A 13,314-nucleotide genomic window follows, 5' to 3' on the forward strand; every position below is an offset into this window, starting at 1 on the left:
TCTGTTCCCCTTATAGGCTGAGGCATTAGAGGATCTCACAGTCCTGTCTGTTCCCCTTATAGGCTGAGGCATTAAAGGAGCTCACAGTCCTGTCTGTTCCCCTTATAGGCTGAGGCATTAAAGGAGCTCACAGTCCTGTCTGTTCCCCTTATAGGCTGAGGCATTAAAGGAGCTCACAGTCCTGTCTGTTCCCCTTATAGGCTGAGGCATTAAAGGAGCTCACAGTCCCTGTCTGTTCCCCTTATAGGCTGAGGCATTAAAGGAGCTCACAGTCCTGTCTGTTCCCCTTATAGGCTGAGGCATTAAAGGAGCTCACAGTCCTGTCTGTTCCCCTTATAGGCTGAGGCATTAGAGGATCTCACAGTCCTGTCTGTTCCCCTTATAGGCTGAGGCTTTAGAGGATCTCACAGTCCTGTCTGTTCCCCTTATAGGCTGAGGCTTTAGAGGATCTCACAGTCCTGTCTGTTCCCCTTATAGGCTGAGGCATTAGAGGATCTCACAGTCCTGTCTGTTCCCCTTATAGGCTGAGGCTTTAGAGGATCTCACAGTCCTGTCTGTTCCCCTTATAGGCTGAGGCATTAGAGGATCTCACAGTCCTGTCTGTTCCCCTTATAGGCTGAGGCATTAGAGGATCTCACAGTCGTGTCTGTTCCCCTTATAGGCTGAGGCATTAGAGGATCTCACAGTCCTGTCTGTTCCCCTTATAGGCTGAGGCATTAGAGGATCTCACAGTCCTGTCTGTTCCCCTTATAGGCTGAGGCATTAGAGGATCTCACAGTCCTGTCTGTTCCCCTTATAGGCTGAGGCATTAGAGGATCTCACAGTCCTGTCTGTTCCCCTTATAGGCTGAGGCATTAGAGGATCTCACAGTCCTGTCTGTTCCCCTTATAGGCTGAGGCATTAGAGGATCTCACAGTCCTGTCTCTTCCCCTTATAGGCTGAGGCATTAGAAGATCTCCGAGCCCTATTATATTCTATATTTTATTATATCCTGTAGTTTGAATGAGTTTTATGCTGCAGGATGATGGCTGGGAGAATGTTTTGCTGAGGGTGACAATAGCCCTGTCTGTGTGTTGTCACTTAGTGAGTTGTCCTAGCGCATGTCAGTGACCCTCTCCCTTCTCTACTTATTGGAAATCCTGTGTGTGTGTGTGTGTGTGTGGTGTGTTTGTGTGTGTGTGGTGTGTGTGTGGTGTGTGTGTGTGTGTGTGGTGTGTTTGTGTGTGTGTGTGTTTGTGTGTGTGTGTGTTTGGTGTGGTGTGTGTGTTGTGGTATGTGTGTGTGTGTGTGTGTGTGTGTGTGTGTGTGGTGTGTGTGTGTGGTGTGTGAATACGGGCTCTGCACAGTGTTTGCCAAAGGATATGGTAAGGTGCCACTCCTCATTCCTACAATACAGTGAGTGACGGACGATTCAGTACATGAAGTCAGTTTGAAAGTCAGACATGTCAGAGGTCAGAGGGCACAAAACCCCTTACCCTGCTTGATGAGGGAGGACCATGGGAAGAGAACGAGAGAGTGGGGGGAGGGACATGAAGAGAGAGAACGACTGGAGTGGGGAGAGGGAGATGAAGAGAGAGAACGACTGCAGTGGGGAGAAGAGAGATCGGAAAGAGAATGAGAGTGGGAGAGGAAGATACTGAGAGTGGGAGAGAGTGGGAGAGGGAGAGACTGCGAGTGGGAGAGGGGAAAGAATGAGAATGGGAGTGAGAGGGAGGGAGGGAGAATGGGAGTGGGAGGGAGGGAGAATGGGAGTGGGAGGGAGGGAGGGAGGGAGAATGGGAGAGAAATAGAGGAATGGTAGACAACAATATTTGGATAGAAAGGGTTGATGAGGGAGGGAGGGGAAAGAGGAAGAGGGAGGAAGGAAGAGAGGGAAAGAGTGAAAGAAGGAGGGAGAAACATGTCCCAGATTCTCATGCTATTTAATAGAGAGCATTACCAAAATGAGCTGATAGAATGTTAGAGAAGAGGGGAACATGACAGCATGTGTGTGTGTGCAGACAGATATGTGACTGATCGTAAGCAGGAATATACTTGATGTGCTGTAGTATCAAGCAGACTTTCCACGCAGGACTTTTTCTTTACTGACAGATGAAAACTGCCTCTTCAGACCAGGATCCTGGGGATAGTATTATACCGTAGTACGTAGACTGTAATTGAAAACTGTGAATTAGTAGATAGTATTATAGTATGTGTAGTATTCGAGTAGTATTTTTTTTAGGATCTTTGTCTTCCTTCCAAATATGGAGATTTAACTAGAATGGTATTTCTATTGGATGCTTGACAGAGATGATCAACTTTCATGTTTTTGATCTATTTGTACATTGAGACATTCATAACACACACACACACACACACCATGTGGTCTGCCTGCTGAGGGGCCTACCTGGGACTCCTCTGGGTGTGTCTGAGAGAGACGGACAGAAGACGGGAGAGACTTAAAAGAGAGAAAAAGGGGAAGGAGAGCGGGTGAGTCAAGGAGATGTACCTGTACAAAGCCACCTGTTCAGACATCCCTAACCCAAAGCAGAAGGGAGCCTCCAAACAAGCGGACAAGGGCCCAGGGGGACCGGCGGGACAGGGGGGTCAGGGTGGCCAAGGAAGGAAATGTCAGCAGGATTCGGCGAGGCCCGGGGCAAGACCCTACACCCCTCTTATGCTGTGGGGTGGACTGAGAGACAACACCCCTCTGGAGGTCAAACAACTGGAGGAGTTTCTCCATGTCCACGCTCTGTCACTACAGGACACTGTGATGAACCAGACCCACATGGCCTACAGGTAATACTCCACGTACTGGTGTGTGTGTGTCGTTAATGCTGAGCAACGTTGTGCAAATGGCATACAGGTGTCTGTGTGTGTATGTGTGTGTGTTTGCGGTAAGTCATTAGTATTGGAAGTAGGGGAGCTGATGCTGTCCAACCTGGTTTAATGCTGTCCAACCTGGTTTAATGCTGTCCAACCTGGTTTAATGCTGTCCAACCTGGTTTAATGCTGTCCAACCTGGTTTAATGCTGTCCAACCTATTGGTTTAACCAGTGTTTGAAAATGTGATACGGATACAGGAAAGGGGGAAACCTAGTCAGTTACACAACTGAATGCCTTCAACTGAAATGTGTCTTCTGCATTTAACCCCTCTGAATCAGAGAGGTGCAGGAGGGGCTGCCTCCTCAATGTCCATGTCATCGGTGGCCAGGGAGCAGTTGATGTCGTTGTTGTTGTTGTTGTTGTTTATTTATCTAATTATTAGTAGAGGTGTTCTAATAACAATCCTGTTTTCTGTATTTGTTTAACCAAACGTTGATATGTAGATGTACTTTTTCCGTATAAATTGTGTTTTCTAATGAAGCTTTGAACAATAGTTTGAGTTATGTAATGTCTACTTGGCCTGAAACCCTATTGGCCGTGCTCTGCTCTGCCATAGGATGCTTATTGGTATGCCCAGTTGATGCCAGCTGGATGTTCTTACAGAGGTTTGTCTGCTATGTGGCATTGGGATTTCTGGCTGATTGCTACTGTAGTTTTCTCTAACTTGCAGTTGAGAACTAGCTGGTGTGGGTGATATTTGATGAGAACTAGCTGGTGTGGGTGATATTTGATGAGAACTAGCTGGTGTGGGTGTTAGTTGTTGAGAACTAGCTGGTGTGGGTGTTAGCTGATGAGAACTAGCTGGTGTGGGTGTTAGTTGATGAGAACTAGCTGGTGTGGGTGTTAGTTGATGAGAACTAGCTGGTGTGGGTGTTAGTTGATGAGAACTAGCTGGTGTGGGTGTTAGTTGATGAGAACTAGCTGGTGTGGGTGTTAGTTGATGAGAACTAGCTGGTGTGGGTGTTAGCTGATGAGAACTAGCTGGTGTGGGTGTTAGCTGATGAGAACTAGCTGGTGTGGGTGTTAGCTGATGAGAACTAGCTGGTGTGGGTGTTAGTTGATGAGAACTAGCTGGTGTGGGTGTTAGTTGATGAGAACTAGCTGGTGTGGGTGTTAGCTGATGAGAACTAGCTGGTGTGGGTGTTAGCTGATGAGAACTAGCTGGTGTGGGTGTTAGTTGATGAGAACTAGCTGGTGTGGGTGTTAGTTGATGAGAACTAGCTGGTGTGGGTGTTAGCTGATGAGAACTAGCTGGTGTGGGTGTTAGTTGATGAGAACTAGCTGGTGTGGGTGTTAGTTGATGAGAACTAGCTGGTGTGGGTGTTAGCTGATGAGAACTAGCTGGTGTGGGTGTTAGCTGATGAGAACTAGCTGGTGTGGGTGTTAGTTGATGAGAACTAGCTGGTGTGGGTGTTAGTTGATGAGAACTAGCTGGTGTGGGTGTTAGCTGATGAGAACTAGCTGGTGTGGGTGTTAGTTGATGAGAACTAGCTGGTGTGGGTGTTAGTTGATGAGAACTAGCTGGTGTGGGTGTTAGTTGATGAGAACTAGCTGGTGTGGGTGTTAGCTGATGAGAACTAGCTGGTGTGGGTGTTAGTTGATGAGAACTAGCTGGTGTGGGTGTTAGCTGATGAGAACTAGCTGGTGTGGGTGTTAGCTGATGAGAACTAGCTGGTGTGGGTGTTAGTTGTTGAGAACTAGCTGGTGTGGGTGTTAGTTGATGAGAACTAGCTGGTGTGGGTGTTAGTTGATGAGAACTAGCTGGTGTGGGTGTTAGCTGATGAGAACTAGTTGGTGTGGGTGTTAGTTGATGAGAACTAGCTGGTGTGGGTGTTAGCTGATGAGAACTAGCTGGTGTGGGTGTTAGCTGATGAGATCTAGCTGGTGTGGGTGTTAGTTGATGAGAACTAGTTGGTGTGGGTGTTAGTTGTTGAGAACTAGCTGGTGTGGGTGTGTGTGTGTGTTGTTAACTTTCTACTTTGGGAATCTAGGTGTTCTGTTTGTGGTTCATCACCTTGGTGACCGTATAGAGCAGCTGTGTGTGTGTGTGTGTGTGTGTGTGTGTGTGTGTGTGTGTGTGTGTGTGTGTGTGTGTGTGTGTGTGTGTGTGTGTGTGTGTGTGTGTACTCTGGGTGTGTGTTGTCCAGTGATATATAGTTTTACCTTGATTATTGTTCTTTGTTAACATGACCCGCTATGACCGCTATGGGATGTTAACCATGATACCGCTATGGGATGTTAACATGACCGCTATGGATGTTAACATGACCGCTATGGGATGTTAACATGACCGCTATGGGATGTTAACATGACCGCTATGGGATTTTAACATGACCGCTATGCCCGCTATGGGATGTTAACATGACCGCTATGACCGCTATGGGATGTTAACAATGACCGCTATGGGAATGTTAACATGACCGCTATGGGATGTTAACATGACGCTATGGGATGTTACATGACCGCTATGGGAATGTTAACATGACCGCTATGGGATGTTAACATGACCGCTATGACCGCTATGGGATGTTAACATGACCGCTATGACCGCTATGGGATGTTAACATGACCGCTATGGGATGTTAACATGACCGCTATGGGGACGTTAACATAACCGCTATGGGATGTTAACATGACCGCTATGGGATGTTAACATGACCGCTATGGGATGTTAACATGGCCGCTATGGGATGTTTAACATGGCCTCTCAGGGATGTTAACATGGCCGCTATGGGATGTTAACATGGCCACTCAGGGATGTTAACATGGCCACCCAGGGATGTTAACATGGCCACTCAGGGATGTTAACATGGCCTCTCAGGGATGTTAACATGGCCACTCAGGGATGTTAACATGGCCGCTATGGGATGTTAACATGGCCGCTATGGGATGTTAACATGGCCTCTCAGGGATGTTTTTGTTGTCATTCAACGAGAGACGACTCATTTTCATGCACATTTTTTCATTGAAAAATATTGCATCAAACATGGACTGAGGAGACTGGGGAGGGGAGAGCGTTCACTAATGTCCTTTTGTCCAAGACACTGAAGAGGTTGTTTGTTCCATCACATTGAATGTTCAGCATTCGACGAACACGTTGATTACCAGAGACCTTTATCAAAGTGGATGACCAGAGACTATGGATGATTACCAGAGACTATGGATGATTACCAGAGACCTTTATCAAAGTGGATGACAATCTGTAAAAAAGAAAAGAAAAAGTTGAATAAAAATATTGAATGACCGGCCCTTTTTATAGATATTTTCAATCAATGTTTAACAAGAACAAAACAATACTATCAACATCTATCTCTACTCTCCCGTGATTTGCTTCTATACTCCTCATGACATCAGACATCCATTTAATCTTGAGAGGAGATATGATGAACATGCCTCTAATTTTGACCCTTTTATTTAAGGTCCTGACACCTCTCGCCTAATAATATTGGATAGGACTGTGAGGAGTTGAGATTACGAGGGCAGAGGTGGTTATGGTCAGCACGTGTCACATGCTCTCTCTGTGTGTGTGTGTGTGTGTGTGTGTGTGTGTGTGTGCAAAGTGCAGATTCAGTCGTTTAACCTTGCACAGAAGGCTGTGTGAAGGTTAGAGAGGTATTGACCCTGCTGATGTACATTATTGTCCATGCCCTCCCTCCCTCCCTCCCTCCCTCCCTCCCTCCCTCCCTCCCTCCCTCCCTCCCTCCCTCCCTCCCTCCCTCCCTCCCTCCCTCCCTCCCTCCCTCCCTCCCTCCCTCTCTGCAGAGCAGAGCCACAGAACCACCTAACCACACAGCATGACCCTGCATAGCACAGTAAATCGCCCCCGTCATACCCAGTGACCTCTTTAGCCCTTTGGATTGTGGGAACTGCTCTGCCCACACAGGCACAACTGACAGATGCGAGAGTGCCGAAGGCATTCATAAAACCAGTGCCCTTATTCAGACATTATCAGATCAATTTCATCTTCGTATCCACATCGGTACCTGAATATCAATCTTTTCAGTGCTGGAAAATCAATGCAGGGACTTTAGCTTCGAGAAGCACAACAACAGTGTTCTTTACCCTGTGTAACTGTTACATAGCCAGACTTGTCCTGCTGAGATTTATCAAGCTTGCGCCTGTGGCAACAAAGTCCATTATTTTAGACAGCCATGTTTTGGATGGCTGTCTACATGGAGTGACCGTGGAGATCTGTGGTGGGATTTAACTGTGTTTATCAGCAGTGAGGAGAGGGTAAGAATGAAAGAGAGAGGAGGTGGAGAGAAAGGGGGGTGGGGAGAGAGGGGGTAAGTTGAGAGAGAGGGGGTGGAGAGAGAGAGAGGGGGTGGAGAGAGAGAGAGGGGGTGGAGAGAGAGAGAGGGGGGGTGGAGAGAGAGAGGGGGTGGGGAGAGAGAGAGAGGGGGTGGGGGAGAGAGAGACAGGGGGTGGAGAGAGAAAGGGAGTGGAGAGAGAGAGGGGGGTGGAGAGAGAGGGGGGGTGGAGAGAGAGAGGAGGTGGAGAGAGAGGGGGGGTGGAGAAAGAGAGAGAGAGGGGGTGGTGGAGAGAGATAGAGAGAGAGAGAGAGAGAGAGGGGGTGGAGAGAGAGAGGGGGGGTGGAGTGAGAGGGGGGTGGAGAGAGAGTGTTAACATATGTTTCCCATGCCAATAAAGCCCCTTGAATTTAATTGAGAGAGAAGAGGGGGGGGGGTTGGAGGGAGAGAGAGAGAGAGAGAGAGAGAGAGAGAGAGAGAGAGAGAGAGAGAGAGAGAGAGGGTGGTGAGAGAGGGCTAGGGGGTGGGTAGAGAGAGAGAGGGGGGTGGAGAGAGAGGGGGGTGGAGAGAGAGAGAGAGAGGGAGGGCGGTGAGAGAGGGCTAGGGGTGGGTAGAGAGAGAGAGAGAGGGGGTGGAGAGAGAGGGGGGTGGAGAGAGAGAGAGAGAGAGAGAGAGGGAGGGCGGTGAGAGAGGGCTAGGGGGTGGGTAGAGAGAGAGAGAGAGAGAGAGAGAGAGAGAGAGAGAGAGGGGGTAGAGAGAGAGGGATGGAGAGAGAGGGAGTGGAGAGAGAGAGAGGGGGGTGGAGAGAGAGAGGGGGGTGGAGAGAGAGAGAGAGAGAGAGAGGGGGGGTGGAGAGAGAGAGAGGGGGTGGAGAGCGAGAGAGAGAGAGAGGGGGGTGGAGAGAGAGAGGGGGTGGAGAGCGAGAGAGAGAGAGGGGGGTGGAGAGCGAGAGCGAGAGCGAGAGAGGGTGGTGGAGAGAGAGGGGGTGGAGAGGGAGAGAGAGAGGGGGGTGGAGAGAGAGGGGGGTGGAGAGAGAGAGAGAGAGGGGGTGGAGAGAGAAAGGTAGTGGAGAGAGAGAGAGGGGGTGGAGAGAGAGAGATGGGGTGGAGAGAGAAAGATGGTGGAGAGAGAGAGAGAGAGAGGGGGTGGAGAGAGAGAGATGGGGGTGGAGAGAGAAAGATGGTGGAGAGAGAGAGAGAGAGGGGGTGGAGAGAGAGAGTGTGCGTACACTACTGCCCTTCTGTCTGCCTGTCAGGTTTCACTGTATCCACAGATCTTTAAGGGTTCTTATTCGGCTCTTAGTGAAGCTGTAGTGTATTGTAAGCCAACACACGCCAAGCGAAACAGCCTCAACGTAAACACGCCAAGGAGCCGTTATTTTATTCATCTCGGAGGACAAGAGAATATTTAACATTTTAGCAGCACGTGTCCCCAGTAGTGCTTCATTGGCCAGACCATCAGAGAGAGGTGTCGTGACGTGTGCGTGTGTGTGCGTGTGTGTGTAATAAATAAATAACCAAAAGTTCCAAGACAATGACATTCTAATGTTTGCTGCTACCTTGAACATTAGACAACACAGTTGAGTATCTCCAACTGTTGATGGTAAAAGCTGAACACTGCTCTGTGGCCTTGTGCTCAGATGTTATGAGCTTTAACGACAGGTTCGGAGCCACTACTCCCCATGTCACATTGGGTTGCAACTCACAGTCAACATAAATCTTCTGCGTGTTAGCAATACTGAACTACTCTGTCTCCAGAAATATTCTGTTGGATTATGTGAAGGGTCAGTAAGAGAGATTGAGTGGAAGGGGGGAGAGGCCAGGGGAGAAGAGGGAGGTCAGAGAGGCCAGGGGAGGTCAGGGTGGTTAGGGAGGTCAGGGTGGTCAGGGAGGTCAGGGAGGCAAGAATAGGTCAGGGTGGTCAGGGAGGCATGGGGAGGTCAGGGTGGTCAGGGAGGTCAGGGAGGCATGGGGAGGTCAGGGAGGTCAGGGAGGCATGGGGAGGTCAGGGTGGTCAGGGAGGTCAGGGAGGCCAGGGGAGGCGGTCAGGGAGGCATGGGGAGTTCAGGGTGGTCAGAGAGGCAAGGAGAGGCCAGGGGAGGTCAGGGTGGTCAGGGAGGTCAGGGAGGCATGGGGAGGTCAGGGTGGTCAGGGAGGTCAGGGAGGCATGGGGAGGTCAGGGTGGTCAGGGAGGCATGGGGAGGTCAGGGAGGTCAGGGAGGTCAGGGAGGCATGGGGAGGTCAGGGTGGTCAGGGAGGCATGGGGAGGTCAGGGAGGTCAGGGAGGCCAGGGGAGGTCAGGGTGGTCAGGGAGGCATGGGGAGGTCAGGGAGGTCAGGGAGGCCAGGGGAGGTCAGGGTGGTCAGGGTGGTCAGGGAGGTCAGGGAGGTCAGGGAGGCATGGGGAGGTCAGGGAGGCATGGGGAGGTCAGGGAGGTCAGGGAGGCCAGGGGAGGCGGTCAGGGAGGCATGGGGAGTTCAGGGTGGTCAGAGAGGCAAGGAGAGGCCAGGGGAGGTCAGGGTGGTCAGGGAGGTTAGGGAGGCATGGGGAGGACACAGAGGTCAGGGCGGTCAGAGAGGCCAGGGTGGTCAGGGAGGTCAGGGAGGTCAGGGAGGCATGGCGAGGTCAGGGTGGTCAGGGAGGTCAGAGAGGCCAGGGGAGGTCAGGGTGGTCAGGGCGGTCAGGGAGGCAAGGAGGGGCCAGGGGAGGTCAGGGTGGTCAGGGGAGGTCAGGGTGGTCAGGGGAGGTCAGGGTGGTCAGGGGAGGTCAGGGAGACATGGGGAGGTCAGGGTGGTCAGGGAGGTTAGGGTGGTCAGGGGGGGACAGGGTGGTCAGGGGAGATCAAGGAGCCATGGGGAGGTCAGGGTGGTCAGGGTGGTCAGGGGAGGTCAGGGGAGATCAGGGGAGGTCAGGGTGGTCAGGGAGGCATGGGGAGGTCAGGGTGGTCAGGGAGGTCAGGGAGGCAAGAATAGGTCAAGGTGGTCAGGGTGGTCAGAGTGGTCAGGGAGGCATGGGGAGGTCAGGGTGGTCAGGGAGGTCAGGGAGGCATGGGGGAGGTCAGGGAGGCCAGGGGAGGCGTTCAGGGAGGCATGGGGAGTTCAGGGTGGGCCGAGAGGCAAGGAGAGGCCAGGGGAGGTCAGGGAGGTCAGGGAGGCATGGGGAGGACACAGAGGTCAGGGCGGTCAGAGAGGCCAGGGTGGTCAGGGAGGTCAGTGAGGCATGGGGAGGTCAGGGAGGTCAGGGCGGTCAGAGGCCAGGGGAGGTCAGTGTGGTCAGGGAGGTCAGGGAGGCATGGCGAAGTCAGGGTGGTCAGGGAGGTCAGAGAGGCCAGGGGAGGTCAGGGTGGTCTGGGCGGTCAGAGAGGCCAGTGTGGTATGCTGCTGGCAAACAATGCATGAGGTCAAAGGAATTATAGGTAGACTTCCGAGACAGGATTGTGTCGAGGCACAGATCTGGAGAAGGGTACCAAAACATTTCTGCAGCATTGAAGGTCCCCAAGAACATAGTGGTCTCCATTATTCCTAAATGGAAGAAGTTAACCACAGTTTGGAACCACCAAGACTCTTCACAGAGCTGGCTGCCTGGCCAAATTGAGCAATCGGGGGAGAAGGGCCTTGGTCAAGGAGGTGACCAATAAGCTGATGGTCATTCTGACAGAGCTCTAGATTTTCTCTGTGGAGATGGGAGAACCTTCCAGAAAGACAACCATCTCTGCACCACTCCACCAATTAGGCCTTTATGTAGAGTGGCCAGACGGAAGCCACTCCTCAGTAAAATGCACATGACGGCCCACTTGGAGTTTGCCAAAAGACACCTAAAGTTTCTCAGAGCATGAGAGACAAGATTTAACTATTTGGCCTGAATGCCAAGCATCACGTCTGGAGTAAACCTTGCACTATCCCTATGGTGAAGCATGGTGGTGGCAACATCATGCTGTGGAGATGTTTTTCAGCGGCAGGGACTGAGAGACTTGTCAGGATCGAGGCAACGACGATGGGAGCAAAGTACAGAGAGGTCCTTGATGAAAACCTGCTTGAGAACGCTCAGGACCTCAGACTGGTGCGAATGCTCACCTCCCAACAGGACAACAACCCTAAGCACACAGCCAAGACAACGCAGGAGTGGCTTCGGGACAAGTCTCTGAATGCCCTTGAGTTGCCCAGCCAGAGCCCTGACTTGAACACAATCGAACATTTCTGGAGGGACCTGAAAATAGCTGTGCAGCGACTCTACCCACCCAACCTGACAGAGCATTAGAGGAACTGCAGAGAAAAATGGGAGAAACTCCCAAACTTGCAGTATCATACCCAAGAAGACTCAAGGCTGTAATCGCTGGCAAAGGTTCTTCAAAAAAGTACTGAGTAAAGGGTCTGAATAATTATGTAAATGTGATGGAACCAACACAATTACAGTTAACAAATATATACTTATAATCAATTGTAAACTAAAGCATATAATTTATTATACAAGAGACACAATTCCCCCCAAAACAACGGCCGAGTCATGTTAGATGTGTAAAACTAATAATGATGTCATAATCCATGCTGTAATGTCCAGAATTTGTGGGCGGAGCTAGAACGTTTTACAATGTAAACTATGAAGAACATTTCTCAATCAGAAAACTTCTTATTCTGTTTAGCAATATTATATTGTTACAATTCCATTGGCATTATTAGTGTGGTTAATTCTGACACATTTGAGTCAAGCGAACTGTCTCTTGAGCAGCTGAGAAGAGATTTGAGAACCACTGATCGATTTGGTCAACCCCGTTTTTTTAATTTGCATAAAACACCATCACTGGTCATAATCATGATATATATGATGTCATAACACAACACATTAGATCAGCTGACATGACACTCTGACTCGCGGTTGTAGAAAAAAAAGAGCTGTGTGCAAACAACGCCCCAAAAGATTAAAATAAACCATTTCACCTACATTTTAATTATCAATAAAAGAACAGAGAACCATTTTGTGAACTGTAAAGAACCATTTTGTGAACTGTAAAGAACCATTTTGTGAACTGTAAAGAACCATTTTGTGAACTGCAAAGAACCATTTTGTGAACTGCAAAGAAGCATTTTGTGAACTGTAAAGAACCATTTTGTGAACTGTAAAGAACCATTTTGTGAACTGTAAAGAACCATTTTGTGAACTGCAAAGAACCATTTTGTGAACTGCAAAGAACCATTTTGTGAACTGTAAAGAACCATTTTGTGAACTGTAAAGAACCATTTTGTGAACTGTAAAGAACCATTTTGTGAACTGCATAGAACCATTTTGTGAACTGTAAAGAACCATTGAAGAGCTCAAAGGGTTTATTCGAGTCCACATAGAATTGTCACATTTCCCAAAAGAACACTTGAAGAACCCTCGTGCTTTGTGTGTATCCTCTCCCTACCTATTTGATTGACGGACAGATAACGGTTCTGCCCTCAGCCCTTATCCAAGGCAGACGAGAGGGGGGAGGCATACTCTGTCATCATGCCAGTCACCATCGCTGAGAGTGTGTACATGTCATCGGGATCTCCCCCAGCATTCCTACCGCATCTATTCGCTCCTTCCCTTCCCTTCTCTCCTTCCCTTCTCTCCTTCCCTTCTCTCCTTCCCTTCTCTACTTCCCTTCTCTCCTTCCCGTCTCTCAATCCGTCAAAGTGATTTCATCATTGGATTTCGACACAGACATAATGTCAGGTCCACCCCTATTACTCGCTGCATTGGATCATTCCGTGACCATGGGCACAGTATATTCCTATAACCAGGGAGATGGGGCTGACTGTGGGGGCTACAGGATGGTACAGTCCACGCAACCAGCCCCTGGCATACAGCTGTCCTCTCCTATTGTAGCAGCCAGGGGAGAGATGACTGTACAGGGCACAATCCATGACATGTGACTGCACGATGGGAACAAACCCTGCCATTTTCAAGTTTAGCCCAGTAGAGTGCAGCTGTCCAATCAGATCATGTCGACCAGCAGTGTTGCTGCTGTACATGACTTCATGTACCAATCTACACATCGAGAGGACACGGACACACTGCAAGAGACTAAAAAACACACACGCGCGCACACACGCACGCATGCACGCGCACACACACACACACACACATACAAGCACGCACACACACACATACACACACACACACACACCACACACACACACACACACACACACACACACACACACACACACATACACACA

General features: G+C 49.9%; 1 protein-coding gene across 1 annotated transcript in view; it reads left to right on the top strand.

The window, feature by feature from the left end:
* The first annotated feature begins 1,858 nt into the window (after positions 1-1,858).
* Positions 1,859-13,314, top strand: part of kcnab1a (potassium voltage-gated channel subfamily A regulatory beta subunit 1a) — a 205,656-nt gene continuing 194,200 nt past the window's right edge. The window contains exon 1 of the mRNA XM_031796436.1: positions 1,859-2,778. Within this exon, the coding sequence (XP_031652296.1) occupies positions 2,483-2,778 (296 nt within the window). The 5' untranslated portion in view covers positions 1,859-2,482. The remainder of the gene's footprint in view (positions 2,779-13,314) is intronic.

The sequence above is a fragment of the Oncorhynchus kisutch genome, linkage group LG18 (genome assembly GCF_002021735.2).
Source record: "Oncorhynchus kisutch isolate 150728-3 linkage group LG18, Okis_V2, whole genome shotgun sequence".
In the NCBI taxonomy this organism is placed as follows: Eukaryota; Metazoa; Chordata; class Actinopteri; order Salmoniformes; family Salmonidae; genus Oncorhynchus; species Oncorhynchus kisutch.